The sequence below is a fragment of the Notamacropus eugenii genome, chromosome 3, assembly GCF_028372415.1.
Source record: "Notamacropus eugenii isolate mMacEug1 chromosome 3, mMacEug1.pri_v2, whole genome shotgun sequence".
NCBI lineage: Eukaryota > Metazoa > Chordata > Mammalia > Diprotodontia > Macropodidae > Notamacropus > Notamacropus eugenii.
The window spans coordinates 486,108,067-486,131,311 of NC_092874.1; the positions used below are offsets into that span (position 1 = coordinate 486,108,067).

Genomic DNA, 23,245 nt, shown 5'->3' on the forward strand with positions numbered 1-23,245 from the left:
GTTTGGGGAAAAGATATTGAGTTCCATTTTAAACATTTTGAGTTTAAGATGCCTAGTGGACATCCAGCTTGAGATGTCTGAAAGGCAGATGGAGAAATGAGATTGGATGTCAGCAGAGAGATTGGGGCAGGAAAAGGAAATCTGAGATTTATCAGTACAGAGATGGTCATTCAGTCCATGGGAGCTGATGAGCTCCCCCAGTGAAGTAGGACAGAGGGAGAAGAGAAGGGGCAGGACAGAGCCCTGAGAGACCCCTGTGTTTGGAGGGCATGATCTGGAGGAGGATCTAGCAAGAGAGAATGAGGAATGGTCAAAGAGGGAGGAGGAGAAGCAGGAGGGAGGGATCCTGAAAACCTGCAGAGAAAAGAGTCTCCAGGAGGAGAGAGTGACCAGCCATGTCAGAGGCTGCAGAGAGGCCCAGGAGGAGGACCGAGAAAAGGCTGTTGGGTTTGGCAGCTAAGAGACAGATCGCTAGTGACTTTGGAGAGGATTTTTAGTGGAATGGTGAGGTTGGAAGCCAGATTTTTAAAGGTTAAGGAGAGAACAAAAGGAAAGTGGAGGTCTCTATTGTAGGTGACCTTTTTGAGGAGTTTAGATACAAAAGGCAATAGTGGGAAATGGAAGGATAAGTGAGGGTTTTTTGTGGAGAGGGAGGCATGGCCATGTTTGTAGGCAGCAGGAAATGAGTCACTAGACAGAGATTGAAAGAGAAGGGATGTCAGATGAGAAAATCTGTTGAAGGAGGCAGGACGGAAGGGATCGCCTGAGCAGGCTGAGGGGTTGGCCTCACTCAGGAGTCAGGCCATCTCTGCATGTCAGACAAAGAGGAGCAAGGGGCAGAAGGTGCCTGAGTAATGGAAGAGGAGGAGAAGGTGAGAAGGGGGAGTTTCTGGGAAATGACTGAAATAATAAGGGTAATTAATCAATACTAATAATGGTTAAATCATTAAAATGGTGATAGTATTAATAATTATAATAATACAAATGTGAACCCAAAATAGACTTAGAGATTCAGCAATAAACTCACTGGCATTAGATCTCCCTTATACACAGTAATGTTGCCTACTACTTCCTGGAAAGAATATCAGTCCATAAAAGTCCTGAATACTCACCTTTGCTAAGCTATATGTAATGAAAAGCTTTTAAAATATAGAAGTCTAGTGAAAGAAAGGAAGATGATCTCAGAACAGGACAAAGTCTGTCTGTCACAGACGGGCCTGCAGATCCCTCCAGTGAATCTACAGATTCCCCACAGATCCCAACACTCGAGTTACAAAATGCAGTCACTGCTTCCAGCTGTCAAGAGTCTGCAGGATGGCAGGGGAGGGACTGGTCTTCAGATCCTTTCTATCTGAACCCTGTCAAAAACATGACAGGAAGATGACAGGAATGATTTTGGTGTCAGTAAAGAGAATTGCAGATGGCGTCCAAACTGAAGTTCAACCAGAACATCTTACTGATCTTTTAATGTCTGAAGATGACCTGAATGTCTGTGGCTTCACCAAAAACCAAATTAAGCAGGTTCTTCACTCATGGCACCTTCTCCAGTGATATAAGTGTGATATTTGGGTAAGTATAGAGATAGAAACTGAAAGTTTTGATCTTGATGTGAACATAAAGTCATCAACAAGAAGTCTGTGGTTGTATATATTAAGAGGTTTAGTGGAATCCTGAAATGAAAGCTGTGAATGCCTATGCCATGTACACGGCCAGACTGCAACACCCTAGGAAAATATTCTAACTAGAACTGAATGAAGTGCAGCCCCCTCAGCCTTACCAGGAAGCTCTCACAGCATTGTTCTTAGAGCACCAAGGCCCAAACAAGCCACCATCACCACTATTGTCTTCTTTGTTTTCTGCCTTTTGTATCTAAACTCCTCAAGAATATGTCTGGGCAGGCTTCCCACGTGGGATATCCCAAAGGAACTCTGACAATAAGACAAGCATTTTTGTGGACCCAGTGGAACACAGAAAGAAGTGCATCCTAAATCCCAGGGAGAACTTTGAAGACTGCCCAGCTTCCCTGTGCTTCTGTCTCACCTTCCTTCTAGTCTGAGCTTCATATTAAAAACCTTGAGTGGTCCTCTCATCTTTTGGAGTGACTATCGTTCACCCTTCTCTCTTCCCCAATTTATTTTTTTTAAATTTTTTTTAATGTTTATTTATTTTTAGTTTTCAACATTCATTTCCACAAAATTTTGAGTTCCAAATTTTCTCCCCATCTCTCCCCTCCTCCACCACAAAATGCTGAGCATTCTGATTGCCCCTTCCCCCAATCTGCCCTCTCTTCTAACACCCCTCCCTTCCCTTATCCCCATCTTCTCTCTCGTCTTCTAGGGCAAGATAAATTTCTATACCCCATTACCTGTATTTCTTATTTCCTAGTTGTATGCAAAAACACTTCTCAACATTTGTTCCTAAAACTTTGAGTTCCAACTTCTCTTCCTTCCTCCCTTCCCACCCATCCCCACTGAGAAGGCAAGCAATTCAATATAGGCTATACATGTGTAGTTTTGCAAACGACTTCCATAGTAGTCATGTTGTGTAAAACTAACTATATTTCCCTCCATCCTATCCTGCCCCCCATTTATTCTCTTGTCTTTTGACCTTGTCCCTCCCCAAGAGTGTTTACTTCTAATTCCTCTCTCCTCCTGTTTGCCCTCCCTTCCATCATCCTCCTCACCCTGCTTATCCCCTTCTCCCCTACTTTTCTGTAGTGTAAGATGGGTTTTCATACCAAATTGAGTGTGCATGTTGTTCCTTCCTTGAGCTAAATGTGATGAGAGTAACCTTCACTTTATCCCTCTCACCTCCTCCCTTTTCTCCTCCATTGAAAAAATTTTTTCTTGTCTCTTTTATGAGAGAAATTTGCCCCATTCCATTTCTCCCTTTCTCCTCCCAATATATTCCTCTCTCACCCCTTAATTTTAATTTTTGGATATGATCCCTTCCTATTCAACTCACCTTGTGCTCTGTGTGTGTGTGTGTGTGTGTGTGTGTGTGTGTGTGTGTAATCCCTCCAACTACCCAAATACTGAGAAAAGTCTCAAGGGTTACAAATATTGTCTTTCCATGTAGGAATGTAAACAGTTCAACTTTAGAAAGTCCTTTATGAATTCTCTGTCATATTTACCTTTCTATGCTTCTCTTGATTCTTGTGTTTGAAAGTCAAATTTTTTATTCAGTTCTGGTCTTTTCATCAAAAATGCTTGAGTCCTGTATTTCATTGAATGACCATTTTTCCCCTGAAGTATTATACTCAGTTTTGTTGGGTAGGTGATTCTTAGTTTTAATCCTAGTTCCTTTGACTTCTGGAATATCATATTCTAAGCCCTTCAGTCCTTTAATGTAGAAGCTGCTAGATATTGTGCTATCCTCATTGTATTTCCATAGTACTTGAATTGTTTCTTTCTAGCTACTTGCAATATTTTCTACTTGACCTGGGCACTCTGGAATTTGACTACAATATTCCTAGGAGTTTCTCTTTTCAGATCTCTTTCAGGAGGTGATTGGTAGATTCTTTCAATATTTATTTTACCCTCTGGTTCTAGAATATCAAGGCAGTTTTCCTTGATAATTTTATGAAAGATGATGTCTAGGCTCTTTTTTTGATCCTGGCTTTCAGGTAGTCCCATAATTTTTAAATTGTCTCTCCTGGATCTATTTTCCAGGTCAGTTGTTTTTCCAGTGAGCTATTTCCCATTATCTTCCATTTTTTCATTTTTTTGGTTTTGTTTTGTAATTTCTTGGTTTCTTATAAAGTCATTAGCATCTGCTCCATTCTAATTTTTAAAGAACTGTTTTCTTCAGTGAGCTTTTGATCCTCCTTTTCCATTTGGCTAATTCTGCTTTTTAAAGGATTCTTCTCCTCATTGGCTTTTTGGTCTTGCCAATTGAGTCAGCTTATTTTTGGAGGTGTTATTTTCTTGAGCAGTTTTTTGTGTCTCTTTTAGCAAACTGTTGACTCTCTTTTCATGATTTTCTTGCATCGCTCTCATTTCTCTTCCCAGTTTTTCCTCTACCTCTCTTACTTGATTTTCAAAATCCTTTTTGAGCTCTTCCATGGCCTGAGACCATTGCATATTTATTTTGGAGGCCTCTGATGGTAAGCATTGTTCTTCCTCATCTGAAAGGATGAAAGGAAATACATGTTCATCAAGAAATTAACCTTATGTAGTCTTTTTCCCCCCTTTTTGAGCATTTTCCCAGTCAATTATTTGACATTTGAGTCCCTTGTCAAGAGGAGGGTATACTCTGGGGACCTGTAAGTTCTCAGTTCCTCCAAGGTGGCACCATCAAGGGAGAGGAGTTTACTCCTTTCCTGACCTGTGCACTAGTCTGGGAGCTACCAAAGTTTTTCTGCACAGAATCTGCGAGTGGTAGAATTACCACTCCATAAAAGCCTCAGCTCCACCATGCCCCAGGACCCAGTTCAGGGCTGAATCAGGTGCTCAATTCCCCCAGGGGCTTTAGGTTGAGAGCTCCACAAATGCACCTTGGCTGCCTGCCTCCACTGCTACCCCCACTGCTTCCACTGCTGCCTGGGACTGGGGTTAGGGGAGGACCCTACTCCCTTCTCGTCCTTTGAAAAAGCCCTCTGACTCACCTTTGAAGCTGCCTTTGGCACCTGTGGGATGGGGGATCTGTGAACCTCCACTGCTGCTGGGGATTCTGCCCCTGAAGCCTGTTCTGGTCCTGTTCCTCCTGGGAGGCCAAGTCTGGGCTATGCTTCACTCCATGTCCTGTGTGATAGACCTTTCTTGTTGGCCTTCCAGGCTACCTTGGGCTGGAAATCTCTTTCACGCTGTCGTTCTGTGGATTCTGCTGCCTAGAATTTGTTGAGAGTCATTTTTACTGGTATTTTACGGGCTGTGGGGGAAGAGCTAGCATGTGTGCATCCTTCTACTCTGCCATCTTGGCTCCACCCCCCCCTTCTCCAGTTTAAAAGAGTAAAAACAAGTCTAACAGACAAACTCAGGAAACTGAACAGCCAGCCAGAAGTTCCCTGGAGTCTGTGCCCTGCCTGCCACGAGTGGGGACCACACTTCACCCTCAGACCTTGGTGGTGAGCAGGACTTGGATCGGTCCTTGAGAGGCTTTTTGTTTGCTTCTTACAATTCTGTCACTGCATAAATAGCTTTGCAGGTTCTGCTCCCTTCCCTGCCTCAGGCCCAACACCCCCGGGCTCTCTCATAGTAATGTTCCGTTGCTTCCACAGACCATCACGTGCTCAACCATTCCCCTGTTGATAGGCATCTACTTAGCTTCCAGTTCTTTCCAGGCACCAGGAAGAGAAATGACAAACAATGAGTACCATGGATTTGTTGGTGGAGGTGGAGGGCTTGGTGATGGGGATTCAGGCCCAGGTTATGGCCACCAGAACCTACCAAGGGATTGTCCCAGCCTGGCCTTAGTGATCAGGGCAGTGTGCAGGCCCCTGCAGTCTGTAAACACGGAGCATCTGTTGGAGACATAGTGGCAGAAGCTCTGTGTCTTTTGTGGGTAATACAAATACAGACTCCAGAATATCCTGGAGAATTTAGCCAATAAATTGTACAGGAATTGGGCCATCGTCAGAAGCCAAAATGCTGCCCATAATCACTCAGACATAGTAAAACCCCAGGAAAACCTAAAACCAGCATTTGTAGTTAGCATCATCCTACCAAGTACTTGTCTCCCAATTCTGTCATGGAGCAGAGGAAAGGAGCATCATGGGGGATCAGGCTGAGCTTCATGCCATCTCTTGTATCTTAAGTATTTTAAACTGAGCATGCAGAGGATGAAAAGTCATCCTAATGCTTTTGTTCACCTACAAAAACAGTTATTTCATCAACCTATACCAGCATCTTTAGAATATTAAACATAAATAAGGAGTGGCAGGTTCGTGACTTGTGCCTGGACCATTTGTATCTCAGCAAAAAGACTGAAAAGATTATGCCTGCAACAGTAAAGTCTACCATGCAGTATGGTTTTGGTGGAGATTGCCACCTCTAGATGCTTTATCGATCACTTAGGGGTGCCTAGAGTTATTGATAGTTCAAAGAAAGAAGCTCCTTGATGGCATCAGCACAGGGAGCTCTGCTCCTACGCCAGGAGATTCCCTGCCCAACGTCTGTGTCTCTGATCCTCTGAAGCTGTGGTGGTGGGACGGCTGTGAAGTGTGTAGAGAATGCTGACCGTGGGAGGGAGGAATGGCATAGACTGTTGCTTAATGTCATACCCTGGAGCTGTAAGGGACCTTAGATTCTCTTGTCTTTTTTTTAAAGTAATATTTGATTTTTTTCCTAATTATATTTAAATACAATTTTTAACACTCATTTTTTACAATTTTGCATTCCAAATCCTCTTCCCTCCTTCTTCCCTCTTTGATGTGGTAAACAACTTGATCTGGGTTATCCATGTGCAGTAACACGAGCCATTTCTATATTAGTCATACTGTGAAAGAAAACATAGGTCAAGAAATATGAAAAAAAAACAAAATGAAAAATAGTCTGCCTCTTTCTGTCTGCCTTCAGACTCCATCAGTTCCTTTTCTGGAGGTGAAGAGCATTTTTTATTGAGAGTCTTTTGAGATTGTATTGCTGAGAAGAGCTAAGTCATGGACAATTGTTCACCATACAGTATTGCTGTCATTGTGTACAATGTTCTCCTGGTTCTGCACACTTCACTTTGAGTTGGTTCCTGTAAGTCTTTCCAGGTTTATCTTTTCTTATTAAAATTTTTTTTCAAATGAAAATCTGCCTTCTATCCCTTCCAGCCCCTCATTGAGAAAGCAAGAAAATCAAAACCCTTATTACAGACATTCATAGTCGAGCAAAATAAATTTCCATCTTGATCATGTCCCCCCAAGGAAGGTTGCGCTCTGCACCCTGACCCTTGTTTGGAGGCAGGCAGCATGCTTGCTTTGTCCTGAGTCCTTTGGGATTGTAGTTGGTCATTTTGTGGATCCGTTTTCCAAAGTCTTCCAGGGTTATTTGCCTTTCCAATATTGTTATTGTTCTCCTGATTCTGTTTACTTCATTCTGTTGAAATTCATACAAGTCTCCTCGGACTTGGATTCTCAGATTTCTCCGAAACCATTGCCTTCACCATTTCTTATAGCATAGTGTGTCACAGCATGTTCACAGACCAGAGCACGTTACACCGTTCCCTCAGGTCTTCAATGAGATGTCCAAACCCAGCTCAGGTGTCATTGACATAGTGACTCTGAGCACTGTTGGTTCACATGTCCTGCATGGTACCACGGATTCCCTGGAGGTCAATGTCAAAGCCATGGACAAGGACTCGAGTTCTTGTCTTTTCTCACTAACCATGTGACAGGGTCCAGTTGCTCACCAGACTCTCAGAGGGAATCAGTGCATGTGTTCTGTCCCTTCACCAAACTGTCAGCATCAGGCAAGAGAATGGACCTGGAAGGCAGGATTGAAGGGTTCAATGCTCCTGGAAGAATTGCTTATTCATTAAACATGTGACACGTTGGGTTTGTGATGTGGAATACCGTCAATGCGCACAGCCACAGAGATGACTTTTGTTTCATCGTTGTCATTACAAGTCAAATGATTATTCCTTCTTTTTAAGGAAATAAAAACCATTCTGTTTGGATCAGCTCTTTGTGGCTTCAGTGAAGAATGGAAAGTGCAGAATTTTACATTCAGTGAAATGGCTCAACTCAAATATGGCCTCGTGCAGAACAAGGTGAGTAGCCTGGATCTCTTTGCCACCTGTGCCACCGGGGAGAGGCTTGGGCTGTACAGGGAGGGAGGCGCAGGTGGGACTCTGAGAGGCCCAGAATCAGCTTGACTTTTGTGCTGACTATCCCCAGACCCCTTCTTTACGCCTGGCCATACGGAGCTCTGCTGGCTGTAAGCAAGGCTCACCTGACCTTCTTGCTTCAGAGGCGTTGGACTCTATTTTTGTCGAGTGCATAGATGCGCTGTGGTTGCTCTTGGCTGACCTTTTCACCTACCACATTTTTGCCTGGGTTCAAAACATTCCAAATTGTTCTGAAATTTCATTTCGTATCCATAAAATGTAAAAGAATTATCCAGTGATGCTGAAGAACTGAATGAGGTTCTGTTTCTAACCCTATGAGGACAAGCACATTCTGTCTCCCTCTGCTTTAGCCCCTTTGGGGTAGGAGTGGGTCTGGGCCCCAGCAATTCCACTGGCCCTCCATTTGCTGTTCTATTCTGATCCAGCATGGGGCGGCCCAGGGTCACAACTCTGTCTGTCCAGGGGACTAGAGATGATGTCCACAGTCATGATCTGAAGTTTTCCCAGATGAATGGGGAAAATGAGGAAGCTTATTCATTAAGTAGCTACTGTGTGCCAGGTATTGTCCTAAGTGTATTTTTTTTACAAAGACTATCTCATTCCTTCCTCACAACAACCCGGAGAGGTAGGTGTGATTGTTATCCCTACCTTACAGATAAGGAAACTGAAGTAGGGAGAGGTTTGGTGATTTGTCCAGGGTCGCAGAGCTTGTCAGTGCCCAAGACTGGGTTGGATCTCAACTCTAGGCATGATGGTGACACTGGCTGCCACTGCCCACATGACCAAATTGGATCAGGCTTGGCTCCTCAGATTCCTCAGGAGCACAGCTGTGTTGCCTAGGGTCTGGGGTCTCTGGGATTGAGTGTACAGAACCAGGGGTGCTCATGGCTTCTTTTCAGGGGCCCTGGGTGAGGTTCCATCAATTTCCTAGATGGTGGGAAATCTGCCCAGTGGTCTGAAATTGTGGGCAGTCTAAATGGCACTCTAGAATCATTACTTTGTGGGACTTGTCATTCTTGTGCCTTATTCTTTATAGGGGGGACCATGTGGTGTTTTGGCAGCTGTGCAGGGCTGTGTCCTGAAAAATCTCTTGTTTGGAGGAGAAAGCAGAAGTACCAGTATGCGGTAAGCTGCCAACTGTGGTGAAGCTTCCATATTTAAGGAAATTTTGAGAAATTTCTTCCGGAAAAGACAGCTGAGCTGACCTACACTAGCAGGAAATTACCCTCCTGCAAGGGGTTTATTTAAAAAAAAAGTTCATTAATGGTTCATTTATAGTTGCAGTGTTTAATGAATTGGTTTAGCAGTTGTCCAGATTTTTAAAAATTCATTTATTGTTTGTTTATTTTAAACATTCTTTTCTTTTTAAATTTTGAGTTCCAACCTCCCTCCTTCCTTCCCACCTCTCTCCCACCTATTGAGAAAGCAAGCAAAGTGATGTCAGTTGTACATGTGGAGTCATGCCAGATAGAAGTCCAGATTAGCCATATCACAAAAAGCAAGAAGAAGAAAGTGAGAAGATTATGCTCTCTCTGGAACTGGAGCAGTCTTTCATCATGAGTCCTTGCAATAGCTTTGGATCATTGTACTGATCGGAGTCTCCTCATGTTTCACGGTATGGCTGGAACTTCACTTTGCATCAGTCATATAGATCTTGCCAAACTTTTCTGAAACCACTCCCCTAATTACTTACAGCACAGCAGTAGTCCATCACAGTCACGTACCGCAGCTTGTTTAGCCATTCTCCAGTTGATGAGTATCCCCTCAATTTCTAATTTTGGGCACCACAAAAAGAGCTGCTATAAATATTTTTGTACTTATTTCCTTTTTTCTTTGATGTCTCTGGGAGTGCAGATCTAGTAATGGTGTAGCCAGGTCAAAGAGTATCTACAGTTTTATAGTTCTTTGGACATAGTTGCAAATTGTTCTCCAGAATGGTTGGGCTAATTCACAACTCCACCAACAGCTGATTAATGTATCTGTTTTCCCCTCCTCCTCTCCAGCACTTAGCATTTCTTGTAAGTGTGTGAGCTGGCACATCAGAGTTATTTTAATGTGCATTTCTCTAATCAAGAGTGAAAGCTAGAGCATTTTTTCACATTACTATAAGTAGCTTTGATTTCTTCTTCTGAAAAATGCCTTTTCATGTCCATTTGTCAATTGGGGAATGGCTCTTATTTTTCCAAATGTGACTCAGTTCTCTTTATGAGGGAAATTTGCCTTTGAGAATCTTTGATATTACTTCATTGTCTATGGTACCTTTTAGCAAAATGTAGTTTCCCTGCTTACCTCTTTTAATTAGGTCGACTTTTGCTTTTGATTTGCTTGAGATCATGATTGCTGCCTGTTTTTTTTTTACTTCAGCTGAAGCATAATAAATTATGCTCAAGCTCTTTTAACTCCACATGTGTCTTTCTGTTTCCGGTGTCTCTTGTAAACAACGTGCTATTGGATTCTGATTTCTGATTCATTCTACTGTCTGGATAAGATAGAGCTCATCCTCATTCACTTTCAGTTATTTCACTCAGTCCTATTGTATTTTGTTTCTTTCTCTCTTTTTATCCTGTTTCTTCTTAAAAGTCTGTTTTGCTTCTGACTGCTGCCTCCCTTACTCTGCCCTTCTTTTTATCATCGTCCCCCTACGATGTCTCTTATCTGCTTCCCCTCCTGTTTCCTTATTGGGTGAGATAGATTTCTAGCCCTGTTTCTATATACATATGAACACACACGCATGCACACACACACATTCTTCCTTCTCTGAACCAATTTGATTAGAGTGAGGCTTAAGCATTTCCTGTTCTGTCATTTTCCCCTCCACTCTAAAAGTCCTTCCTTGTGTGTCTCTTTTATGTGAGAAGTTGTTTCCCATTCTGTCTCTCCCTTCCCCTTTCTCCCCACACTTCCCTCTTTTCCTTCATTTTTTTAGAGTTCATTCCAACATGATTGATTCAAACCCAATGTCCTCTATCTTTATGGACTTCTGCCTACTAATGATAAAAGTTCTTAGGAGTTCCATTTATCATCCTCCCATAGAGGAATGTAAACAATTTACTTACATTGAGTCCCTCGTGATTACTCTTCCATGTTTACCTTTTTGTGTTTCTCTTAGTCTTCTGTTTGAATGTCAAATTTTCTGTTTGCTTTTGGCCTTTTCATCAGGAATGCTTGAAAATCCTGTATTTCACAAATGTCTGTTTTTCTCCCGAAGGATTATACTCAATTTTCCTTGGGTAGGTTATGTAATCCTAGCTTCTTTGTCTTCTGGAATACCATATTCCAAACCTTCTGCTCCTTTAACGTGGAAGCTCCTAAATCTTGTGTTTAATCCATTACATTTAAATTGTTTCTTTCTGGCTGCTTGACCTGGGAGCTCTGGAATTTAACTTATAGTATTCCTGGGAATTCTCATTTGGAGATCTCTTTCAGAAGGTGATTGATGGATTCTTTTAATTTTTATTTTACCTGCTGGATCTAAGCTATTAGGGTAGTTTTCCTTTATAATTTCTTAAAATATTGTCTCTAGATTGTTTTTTTATCATAGCTTTCAGGTAGTCCAATAAATCTTAAATTATCTCTCCTCAATATGTTTTGCAGGTCATTTGTTTTTCTGATGAGATATTTCACATGTTCTTCTATTTTTTCATTCTTTGGACTTTGTTTTATTTTTTCTTGATGTTTCATGGAGTCATTAGCTTCCACTTAGCCAATTCTAAGTTCTAAGTTAGCTTTTGTACCCTTTTCTCCCATTTGGCCAATTCTGCTCTTTAAGGGGTTGTTTTCTTCAGTGAATTTTTGCACCCCTTTTACCATTAGAATAGTTTTGGTTTGTAAGAGATTATTTTCTTCAGTACTTTTTTGTGCCTCTTTTATCAAGCTGTTAATTTTCTTTTCATGCTTTTCTTGCCTCTCATTTCTTTTCCCCCTTTTCCCTTTACTACTCATCTCTTTCTTTAACTCTTCCTAGAATTCTTGTTGGGCTTTGATCCAGTAAGCATTTATCTTTGAGACTTTCCTTAAAGCTGCTTACACATTGTTGTCTTCTCAGTTCATGTCTTCATCTTCCCTGCCACCGTAGTGCTTTTTATAGTCATTCTTTCTTTGTCGTGTGCTCGTTTTTCTAACCTGTTTCTTAAGTTTGAAACTTCTGGTGAAGTTGGGCTCTGTGTACCTTGGAGTGGAGAGGTGCTGTCCCAAGCTTCTGGCTTCTTCGTGCTGCTATTTTCAGAGCTGTTTCTGGGGTTCTGCAAGTTTTTGTTGCTTCCAAGGTGATGTTACCTGGAGAGAGGTGTGATCACTGCTCTCCTTGTTTGCATTCTGGTCTTTACCCAAGAAGTGCCTTTGCTGTCCTGCAGTCACAAAGGCTTATACTCCTTTTGGCCCTGGAACTGCAACTGGAACCCCCATTCCCTTGTGACTGACCACAGATGCTCCCAGAACCATGTATGGGCAATAGAGGTGATAGTCTGTGCCAGTCAGGGGTCCCCTGTAGTCTGTTTCTGACCATTTATCAGTCATTTGGGGCAGAGAGCTTCCAAAGCTGCTGCTGCCACTGCCACCATCACTGTCCCAGCTGTGTCCCAGGCCCACAGCTGGAGCTGCTCCTGTGTTCTGGGCCTGTTTCTGCCCTGGCATCACAGACCTCTCCTGCTGGCCTCCTGTGCTGTTTTAGGCTGGAGAAATATGTCCCTCTGACCTTTTCTGGTTCTGCTGCTTTACATTCTGATTTGAGGGCTTATTGGGTGGTTGTTGGGAGAGTTCATTTGGGTGACTATCTTGGATCCATCATCTTCCACATTAGTTTCAGCAATTTTAGAGCATCCCCCTGTCTTCTTGCCAGCCTTCTCTTCAGATGCCTCATGGCTTCCCTTTACCCTTCCCAGCAGGGTTCCTTCCCTTGGACTGCATGCTGGCCCCACCTTGGGTCAGGTGCTGCTGTTGCTTTCTGCAGTTGTTCCAATACCAAAAGCCTGAAAGAGCTTTAGGGTGTCACTCCATAGGCAATGGAGTTGAAAACAGGAGTGCCTGAATCCCCTCTGGTTCCCCATAGTTCCGAGGGCTCTGCTGAGGACACGATGTCTAAACTGGCCTGCACAAGCCTCATTGATTTGGAGGATGTACCTGTCCATCTGACATGGTCACCGTCCTCTTGTCCTCCCTCCATGATGGGCCCTGAACTGACCACTGATTCCAGCTGTGGTGTGTGTGCCCAAGCAGAGGACAGAGGGGCTCCCACTTCCTCATGCTTAGGGTCCGGTGGCTTTGTTGGAGGTGATAACCCCTCACTGAGTAACATTGATACTGTGCTGAGCAGCTTCTCAGCATCATTCGTGGGACTTGAAATGTGTCCTGTTCCTTTTATCCATTGAATCCAGCCTGTCTGTCCTTTTGGATCCTTAGTTTGTCATCTGGTACATGAGCTCTGCCTCCCAATTGGGGTCGTCTATGGTCTCCTTTCATGTCACTGATAAAACTTCTAATGGAATCTGGCCAAGGACAGAGCCCTGTGGTGCCTCCCTAGACATGACCTTCCAGGTCGTTCCACACCCAAGAACCTCTGCTTTGACTTTGGCCACATCTCTGCAGTGGCCCCAAGGATGCTGTGGATCCTTCTTATAACCCCGCCCCAAACCCAGGGGACTTGCATGGTTCTGACCTTTCTCTGCTCTCTGACTTTTTACTCGGTTGTTGTGATTTTGATTGTTTTTAAACTGAATGAGACCTTCCTTCCTTCCTTCCTTCCTTCCTTCCTTCCTTCCTTCCTTCCTTCCTTCCTTCCTTCCTTCCTTCCTTCCTTCCTCTTTACTTGTGTTCACTTGTGTCAATTTAAAGCCCCTTTTCTTGCCTGCTCTGGATGAGAGCAGGAGAGCAGTGCTGGCAGGGTCCTCCAGGGTTTGACCTTGGCCTGGTAGGTCCTAACCCCCCCCCCCCAACCCCCGCCAAGGTCCCTGTCCTTGGCCAGGGCTGTGCAAGTGCAGGCCGGAGGTAGCCACCTGCTTGTGATGCTGTCCATTCTCTGAGCAGGGAGATGCTGGTGCTGACCTCAGTCACGTTGGAGCCTTTGCTCTGAGTGTTGGGCTTCTGTCCCTCCATCTGGGGCTTGTCCTTTACTTGCTCAAGCCTGCACATCTTGTCACCACCTTAAACCTTGTACAGTCAGGATCTCTCCAGATCTGATTAAAGACCGCCCCCAGGCTCCCCTGCCTGCTCCTCAGCTGGCCTGTGTCCCTCGAGGGGTCAATTAGTAACTCCTTCTGCAAGAAGATGCTGTGCCCTGAACTCTGATCAGCATTGCCAGAGTGGGGCCCTTGGCCTTGGCAGGGGAGGGGGTATCATCAGCCCCAGGAGAGTTAAGTGTGGGGTAGTGCTGCTGCTCTCTTGGAAGATACTTAGGACTCTATAGGGACCTTCTGACAATAATGCTGATAACTTCTGAAGAACATTCTTGGAGCTTGACCAGGTACTCTCTTATCATCCTGAGGGAGGCAGGGGACATGGAAGAAGTCCTTGTGTCAGCAGGTGTGTGCCCCCTGAACTGGCTATACCACTCTACAGAGATCCGACTCATGTGTCAAGGCAGTCCCTGACCTCCAGGGGCTCAGCCCTTGCTTCAGCTTCATGCCAGCTTCTCCATCCTGTCCCACCATCCGTACTCTTGAACAGGTCAAGTTTGGATACCTATGGGTCCTCCAGTATGAGATGATGGAAGACTGATAGTCCAGAGAGAAGTTTGGGCTGTATTTCTAGATTTGAGAATCACCTGAATAGAAATGAACCCTGAACCCCTGGAACTGGAGATCCTTAAGTGAAATCAGATAGAGGAATCAGGGAAGACTGAGACTGAAGCTTGGGGCTTATTAGGCTTATTAGGAATGATCTGGATAAAGATTCAGGTATGGCTTCGAAATAGATTATTTCTGCTGGCCCTTTTCACTGCAAATTCTTCAATCCTTTGACTCCATAACCTTCCCTAAATGTTTTCCCCAATGAAGAGGGGCCCAGAATGTCCCTTGGCTCCCCCAGCCTTGTGGGTGACCCCCCTTGACAGATATCCCTTGTTTTTTAGTCCCTAGGCCAACCAAAAGGCCCTCAGAAGAGTCTAGAAGGCACAGACATAGCCAAACTTTTAGATTTCCCAAGGAAGGTTCTAACCTCTGCCCATGGAGCTGTCTAATAACTCATTCCCACTTAGAATTGAACCTCAGAGATGTTTTTGAACTATGCTTTTGGAAGCCTTAGAGGAAATTATGGATCTTTTCCCAACAATTAGGGCAGAGTCTTTAAATCTATTCCAGGAAAGGCCTGTCAGCTCTACTGTGGCTGGCTGCTCTCCTGGGCCATTAAGTCATGCGTTCCATGGGCCTCCCACAGCTCACCTCCTGAGCCTAGTGGTTTCAAGTGGATGCCACAAGGCTGCGACTTCCTCCCAAGTGAAGGTGGGCATTGCCACGTAGGATGGAAAACCTAAGACAGCTGTTCCTAGTGAGGCCGACATCCTGGTCTCAGTTTCTCAGGAGCAGCAGTGGGGAAGGGAAACCATCCCGTTGTCAGGAGTGAGGCTGTCCACGTCTTCTTCCTCTGCCCCTGCACCAACTAAGCAGCCATTCATGAGGTAGTTACCAAGCTCTGGACTCAGCTGCTCTGTGTGGGAAACAGCTGGGGGACCCAGAGGTGTGAACCCAGATGCAGTTCTGTGCTCGGCTGTGTGGTTCTGCCTGTCTGGGTCAGAGATGGGGAAGGCTCACTGGTTGGGAACGTATACCTTGGAGCTTGGCCTCAGAGGGGGAGAACAGCAGAAGAATTCTAGCTGGGAGCAAGCATAGCATGAGTGACGAGCAGAGAGGAGCCAAATGGCTTCATTGGCATTTCTTGGGATAGTGATTCTGCCTCTTTGTGATGACTGGGGCCCTTTGGTGGAGCTGTGCCACCCTTTCTAATGGGTGGCAGTATCCATTTCCTGCGGCTTTGAGGGAGAGAGGATGGAGGCTTGCTCGGGGCAGATGCCTGCTGTGCCGTGTGGGGTGTATGGCCCTTCTTGTGCCAGCAGCTAGAGGCATTAGGAGGAGTTGTTGGTCTTCATCACTGTGGGGCCATTACCATTCACATTCCTCCCCCTTGTCCACAGGAAAAGCCGACTCGCCTGGCCAGGCTGCTTGTGCTGCTGCTCGTTGGCTTTCTTTGGGGAGTGGTTGTAGCTGTGCAGCATTCAGGGCTGGGAAGAAGCAGCCGTGAGTGTGGCACTTTGCAGAGGTTTGAAAGCGTTAGGCAGTGAGGGTGCTTGTGTTTCCATGGCCCTTCCCAGAGTATAGATCTAACTGGGCAGGCTGATGATGGAAGGGGAGACACTGTGAGTGTAGACATGCACCCTGATGAGGCCCTCTCTCTGCCAGAGGTTGAGGTAGGGCTTCTTGGTCAGGGAGGAAGAAACGGGGTTCCTGATGTGAACAGCCTCCTGCCCTCTCCTATTTGGCCAGCTCCAGCAGCTCCCCATTGCCTCTGATGTCACCTCGAAGCTCCTACCTAACCAGGCCTCAAGCTGCTGTTATTTCCCACAGCCAAAGGGACCTTTTCTTCTCTACTTCTTACCCACCACACTGTCTCCTGTCTCTGTGGCTTGGTTGTCCCTGGAAGTCACTCCTTTCTCACCTCCTTCTCTTGGGGTCCCTCTCTCCTCTAAAATGCAGCTTGGGCACCATTTTCTGCATGAAACTTTTCCTCATTTCCTCCCACACCTGCCCTCCCTCCCAGACTACCTCTCCATTTGACTGCTTTACATGTGTCTGTATTGATTCACTTCTGAATCAGTGCTGTGGGTGTTGTTAGGTGTGCTTGTTGTCTGCCCCAGTAGAGTATAAGCTCCTTGGGAGTAGGGATTGCTTCATTTTTTGGATGAGTATCCTCAGCATCCCACAGTACCTGGCACATAGTAGGCACTTAATCAAATGTTCATTTTTTAACTAATTGTCTTGGCACCAGGGCCAAGATAAAGTAAACCCTAAGGGAAGACTCATTCTCCACCCGCCTCCATTAGCTATCTCTACTGAATTAATTCGCTGCCTTGCACTTAGTAGGATCTTAAGGAGCGTGTCCTGATTTCCGGGCTGTTCCTAGCTGACACATTTCCAGGTTTACCAGCCTGGCCCACGCAGTTGAGCTCATCTCTCTGGGCTCTCTCTCCCGTTACCTCTCACCTTATCTTGGGTTTAGATGCCCTTCTACATGAAAATTCCCCCTGACAGAAGACAGCAAACAACGCAGGCCCTCAATGGTTCTTTTGTTTTAAAGAGTGAGCTTCTTGGCGCTTGTCACTCTGATGTCACAGACGTTTCTGTCCCTAAGCCACTCCCTCCATCCTTACCTCGTAGCAGAGCTGTGTGACGAGTGTGATGTCAGCCATGGGCTCCATGGCCTCCGCCCTCCTCTGCCACAGGCTTGGTGATGGCTGAGTCCATGCAGGGCTTCCTCACAGCCGTCTTCTCGGTCCTGCTCACTTTACTTGGCATCCAATTGGAGGGTTCTTCCCATGCTTCACCATTCTCCCATCTGCCGATTCACCTCCATCCAGAAGCTGATCCCTCCATTGTAGATTTATTGTTTGTTCCCCTCAAGGTTTGTATGTTCACCTTCTCCTCCTAAGCATCCCCCTAAGCCTCTGTTGATTCTAGATGGGAGGGGCCCTGGTAGCATCCTGACAGCACAGGCAGCTCCGGAGTCATGCAGCCTTCTTCCAGTTTTTGAACATAGGGTTTATCAGTAGGAGCTCACTGGGATCCTCTTTCAGTCCCATCACTCTCCAGATTCCTGCCCTCTCTGCTTCCAGATCAGGGCCATTGCTGGCCAGGCCATTATCATGCTGTTCTGGAGAACTCCCCACCCTCCTGAGGAGGCCGAAGCCCCTGAGATTCACCAGATGTTTTCTCTGAGCTCTCTGTGTACATCAACCAGCCTCTGTATGGGAGTCTTTCTGCTTAACTGTCTCAGACTCTGTGATGTCATGAACATTTTCCTCCAGTTTCTCATTATTTGTGGTTTTCCTCCTTATTTAAGCAAGTCTAGAATACCAGGGTTGATGTCTCCAATTTCTGAATGATGAAATGATCGACAAGGCAAAGATTGATCATTTACTTACAGGTAGCTCATTATCAGGAGACCTTCCTAACAGTTAAATGAACTGCTCCAGGAGGTTTCTGCTCACTTCCAGCAGAAACAGAATTACCAGTTGTTAGGAAGTCATGAGTCACAGGACTTGGAAGACTTGGATCACCATAATTTCCTCCAAGTCCAAGATTCTATGATTCTAAGAGGAAAAAATTGATCAAGAATGAGTATTAACTAAAGAGTCCTAGAAGTTACAGTGGCCACCAGTGAGTTCATAATGTTATTTAAAAATTGAACAGGGGAGATATTAACAGGGGGTAAGACCAAGATCATCCAGAGTGCCATTTTGTCACAAAACCATAACAGTGGCAGCTATGATCATTCTCAGCCATCCATTCTAGCCAGCTATTGAGGGTTTGGAGCAGGGGTGGGGAACCTGCAGTTTCGAGGTCACATGTGATCCTCCAGGTCCTCAAGTGTGGCTCTTTGAATCCAGACTTCCCAGAACAAATTCCCGTAGTAAAAAGATTTGTTCTGTGAAGTTTGGATTCAGTCAAAGGGCCACATGTGGCCTTGAGGCTGCAGCTTCCCCTCCCCTGGTTGGAGGCTTTCACATGAGAACAAGACAGACCAGTAATGTTAAAAGCAGCAGGCATTTTTTACAGGCATGTGTGACCACAATCTAAGGGAAGTACTGTGCCCATCAAGGTACGTGGTGTGATCTGTTGCGTGGAGACCTGGTTAATTGTTCTTGTCTAAAAGTCTGATGCTAGGACTCCTTTTGCCTCTCCTGCCAAGGAAAACATTGTCCTTTCTCCAAAGGATCCATTTTAGGAACTGCATAATGCAAACTCCTAGCACCCAGCACCTGTAGGCCCCCACACATAGTAGGGCTCTAACAGATTATAAAATGTGTGCTGACTGCAAAATAGGACCCAACTTTTTAAAAAGTCAGTTTGTGTATAGTTTTTGAGGGGTACAAGAACTGGGCGAAACATTTGTAATCAGTGTGGCGATTGCAGAGACAGGCCTAGACCATTGGCAGACGCGTGTGTGTGTGTGTGTGTGTGTGTGTGTGTGTGTGTGTGTGTGTGTGTGTGTGTGTGTGTGTGTGTGTGTGTGTGTGTGTGTGTGTGGTGTAGTCAGGAGACAGTGCCATCCCCACCTAGTTTATTTATCCTTTTTACCAGGAAAGGATTCTGTGTGAGGAGAGGGTGAGGACGGGATGGAGACATCCAGGGAATTCATGCTGAAATAAAGGATTCTTGGCGTGGAAGATAATTTTGTTTTTGCAGGAATGTCTGGCTTTATCAAGGCTAATTCCATCAGGGCAGAACCTTTTCTTGATGAGAAAGGAACCAGACAAATGAACAGTCATGGGTGTTTTTCCAGTGGCTGAAGTGAAACAGGGGATTCATTGAGCAGCTTACACCTTTAAAAAGATGCATTCTGGATGGCGGCCTGGCCATACAACAGAGGGGACGAGGAAAGCGTGCTGGCCATCAGCAGTTGGGGATTTAGCTTCTGGTTTTTTGGTCATTTTAAAACTTTTACATTGAAATACAACGTGAGAAAAGAAAAAATTGGCTAGGACACAGCAGACCGCTAGAGAAGATTCAGCATGAGACAGTCGATTTCCGTTTCAAGAAAACCTATGTAACAGATACCACACGTTGTTTTCCAAGTTGCTCATCTTGGCTTTGCTTGTGTGCTGTTTCCCTTCTGTTCTCTGCTGCGCCCTTTCTACTTTGGTGTTTTTTTTCCTCTCTCCCCCACTAAAGAAGGCTGCAATTAAGTGTGGAGGTGTATTTGTGTGTGTGTGTGTGTGTATGTGTATGTATGTATATATGTATATGTACGTGTATCTATATATAGAAAGAGACATCTGTAAGCATACACATACATGTGCCTATGTATCCATCCACACACACACACGTGCACACACACACACACACACACACACACTCATACACTTATATAGGTAAGCCCATACTATGCCTATTTCTTCCTACCATCTGTTTCTCTTGAGGTGGAGAGCATCTTCCTTCGTAAGTCCATCTCTCTCTTTGTTTTCCTAAATCATCCTGCTCTTCATTTTCTACACCGCAGCAATATTCCTTTCTGGATTCAAGCAACATCTTCCTTCGCAGTATCTTTGAGATTAATTTGGGCATTTAAAGTAGTCAGAACGACTTGGTTGCTCAACGTTAACTCTTAAACCAGTAGTGCTGTTGCTGTGTAGAATGTTTTCTAGGTTCTGCTTATTTCACTCTTTGTTATTTCATGGAGGTCTCTCCATGCTTTTCTAAAGTCATTGAGCTCATCCCTTCTTATAGAAGAGTAATATTCCATCGTGATCATACACCACAGTTTGTTTAGCCATTTATTTATTTAGCCCTTGCTAGGTCAAGTCATATCAGCAAGCATTTATCAAGCACCCAGCTAGAATCATGCACCTAGCATGAGGGGCAAAGTGAGTGAGTCCCTACCGCCAAGGGGTTTTTATTCTACCAGAGAATGCAGTGCTTGTAGTTAAGCACTAGATATAGGACAAAATGTGTAGTGATTTTTTACAGGGATCGGAAGGAGGTGCTAATGACGAAGGGAATCTTAGAAGGCCAAGGTCTCTGCCTTGTGCAGTGTGGCCCTGCAGCTGAGCCTTGACGCTTGAGAAACGGAGACAGGATGTTGGACAGCTTGGAGGATAGCCCGTGGAAAGGGTAGACGGTGTTTACTGAAAACAGTAACAGCCAGGTTTGTCCAGAGCATCGAGAATGTGAAGGGTGTGGTATGTAATGTGCCTGGAAACTTGGGCTTGTGCCAGCTGGTGCCGAATGGAACAGTTAGCATTTTCAGTCTAGGGCAAGAGAGAGCCACCGAAGTTTCCTGAGCAGGGGAATGACTTGCTCAGACTTGGGCTTTGGGGATGTCTAAGGATATAAGTATACAAAGATAAGCTTGCAGTACACTAAAGATCATAATGAAAGCTAGGGGTAACCAAAAGGGTGGGGTTTCTCTTTTTTTCTGTCTTGTCTGGTTGGTTCTCCTAGCTCTGTTGAGGATGAGTCAAAAGTCAAAAAAGAGATTGGTACCAGTGCTTTGTGGGGTGCATAGGCCAGCGGGATAGTGGGTGATGAAAGAGAGAGGGACTCTACTGTGGAAAGGGACCTTGGGACTGAAAGGATTGGAACAAAAAACTGTCTAGCCATAGGTGAAACCAAGCCAGGGAAGGAGAGGATCTGAGCATTTACCTGCCCTCGAGTCACACATCCCAGGGAAGAGGAGAGACCAGCAGGCTTGAGCTCGACTTGCACACCTGACAAAGGTCTGGAACGGCTTCTTTTGAGGGAGGGTGAGCAGCTCTGACCACAGAGAGCCTCTGTACAATTTCATCCCCAGCAGGCAGTGCCAGGCGTTGATCCAACTGGTTTTGGAACATGTCTTGGAACTATGCTAAGAAAATGACAGAACTCTGATCTGTGCTGTCTGATGTAGGTCAGGGAGACCAGGAAAGGTCTCCCATCCTATCACATGTACAGCACAGATCTCCAGCAGGCTGTCCAGGCCTCCTTCCTTACACTCTTCCCACCTTACCCAATCAGGCCAATCTTCTGAAACAGAGGTGTGAGTGCCCATGTGTTAAGAGAAAGAAGAGAGAAGGGAGATGAGAAATCCCCCCTGTCTGGTAGAACTCTACTTATGTTGTCTCTGCAGGTGATGATCTTGCTTCAGGAAGTTGTCCTGAATTACATCAAGTCAGATCAAGGCAACAGTCATTTATTAAATGCTTACTGTGTGCCGGGCACTGTACTGAGTCCCGGGAATGCAAAGAAAGGCAGAAGACAGTTCCTTCTCTCCAAAAGCTCATAACCTGATGGGGGAGACAGCATGCATGCGGCTATCTACAAACGAGGTGGAGAGAGTGTGAAGTGGAGATGATCACAGAGAGAAGGCCAGACGATCGAGTCTTCATTGAACTGGAGCTAAAGGCCCCCCTTTGCTTCTTGCACAAGTTAGGATTTTGACACTTTTTCTTCATCTAGACTCTTTGAGGCTTAGTTCAGAATCGTAAAATGTAAAAGAATAATTTGCATGTAATATTCCACAGGCTTATTATACTTTTAGCTCAGAATGAACTCTCTGTCAGCATAGTATTATTATTATTTTTAATATTTTATTTTTCCCCAATTACATGTAAAAACAATTTTAACATTCATTTTTTTAAAACTTTTGAGTTCCAGATTCTATCCCTCCCTCTTCTCCCCCCTCTCTTAGATAGATAGTAAGCAGTCAGATATAGGTTATACGTGCGCAGTCACGTAAAACATTTCCATGTTAGCCATTTTGTACAAGAAAACTGGAACAAAGAAAAAGAAAGTGAAAAATAGTATACTTCAGTTTGTATTCAGACAATATCAGCTCTTTTTCTGGAGGCAGATAGCAGTTTTTATCATAGTGCTTTGGGCTTGCCTTAGGTCATTGTGTTGCTCAGAAGAGCTAAGTTACTCACAGTTCTTCATCGAATAGCACTGCTGTTACTTGGTACAAGGTTGTCCTGGTTCTGCTCACTTCACTTGCATCAATCAGTTCATGTAAGTCTTTCTAGGTTTTTCTGAAATCACCCTGCTTGTCATTTCTTATAATACAGTAGTATTCCCTCACAATCATATACCAACTTGTTCAGCCATCCCCCACCTGTTGGGCATCCCCTCCATTTCCAGTTCTTGCCACCACAAAACCACAAAAACAGCTGCTATAAATATTTTGTACAAATAGGTGCTTTTCCCTTTTTTAGAAAAATCTCTTTGAGGTATAGATCTAGCAGTGTATTGCTTAGTCACAGATATGCACAGGTTTATAGCCTTTGGGTGTAGTTCCAATTTGCTCTTCAGAATGGTTGGATCAGTTCACAACTCCACCAATAATGCATTAGTGTCCCAGGTTTCCCACTTCCCCTCCAACATTCATCATTTTCCTTTTTTTGTTATATTAGCTGATCTGATGGGGGTGAGATGGTACCTTGGAGTTGTTTTAATTTGCATTTCTCCAATCAATAATGATTTAGAGCATTTTTTCATATGACTATAGATGGCTTTGATTCCTTCACTTGAAAACTGCTTGTTCATGTCCTTTGACCTTTTATCAACTGGGAAATGACTTGTATCCTTATAAATTTCACTCAGTTCTCTATATATTTGAGAAATGAGGCCTTTGTCAGAGATACTTGCTATAAAATCCGCCCCCCTCGCCCTGCAGTTTTCTGCTTTCATTCCGATGTGGTTGCATTTTGTTTGTGCAAAAACTTAAATTTGATCTAATCGAAATTTTCCGTTTTTCATTTTGTAATACTCTCTATATCTTGTTTGGTTCTACATTC

The 23,245-nt window shown here is 44.6% G+C and overlaps 1 protein-coding gene across 1 annotated transcript in view; it reads left to right on the top strand.

Moving 5' to 3' along the window:
• MINDY4 (MINDY lysine 48 deubiquitinase 4) overlaps positions 1-23,245 on the top strand; it is a 143,488-nt gene that overhangs the window by 64,920 nt on the left and 55,323 nt on the right. The window contains exons 8-9 of the mRNA XM_072599194.1: positions 7,579-7,695; positions 8,810-8,898. Coding sequence (XP_072455295.1) covers positions 7,579-7,695; positions 8,810-8,898 — 206 coding nt within the window. The remainder of the gene's footprint in view (positions 1-7,578; positions 7,696-8,809; positions 8,899-23,245) is intronic.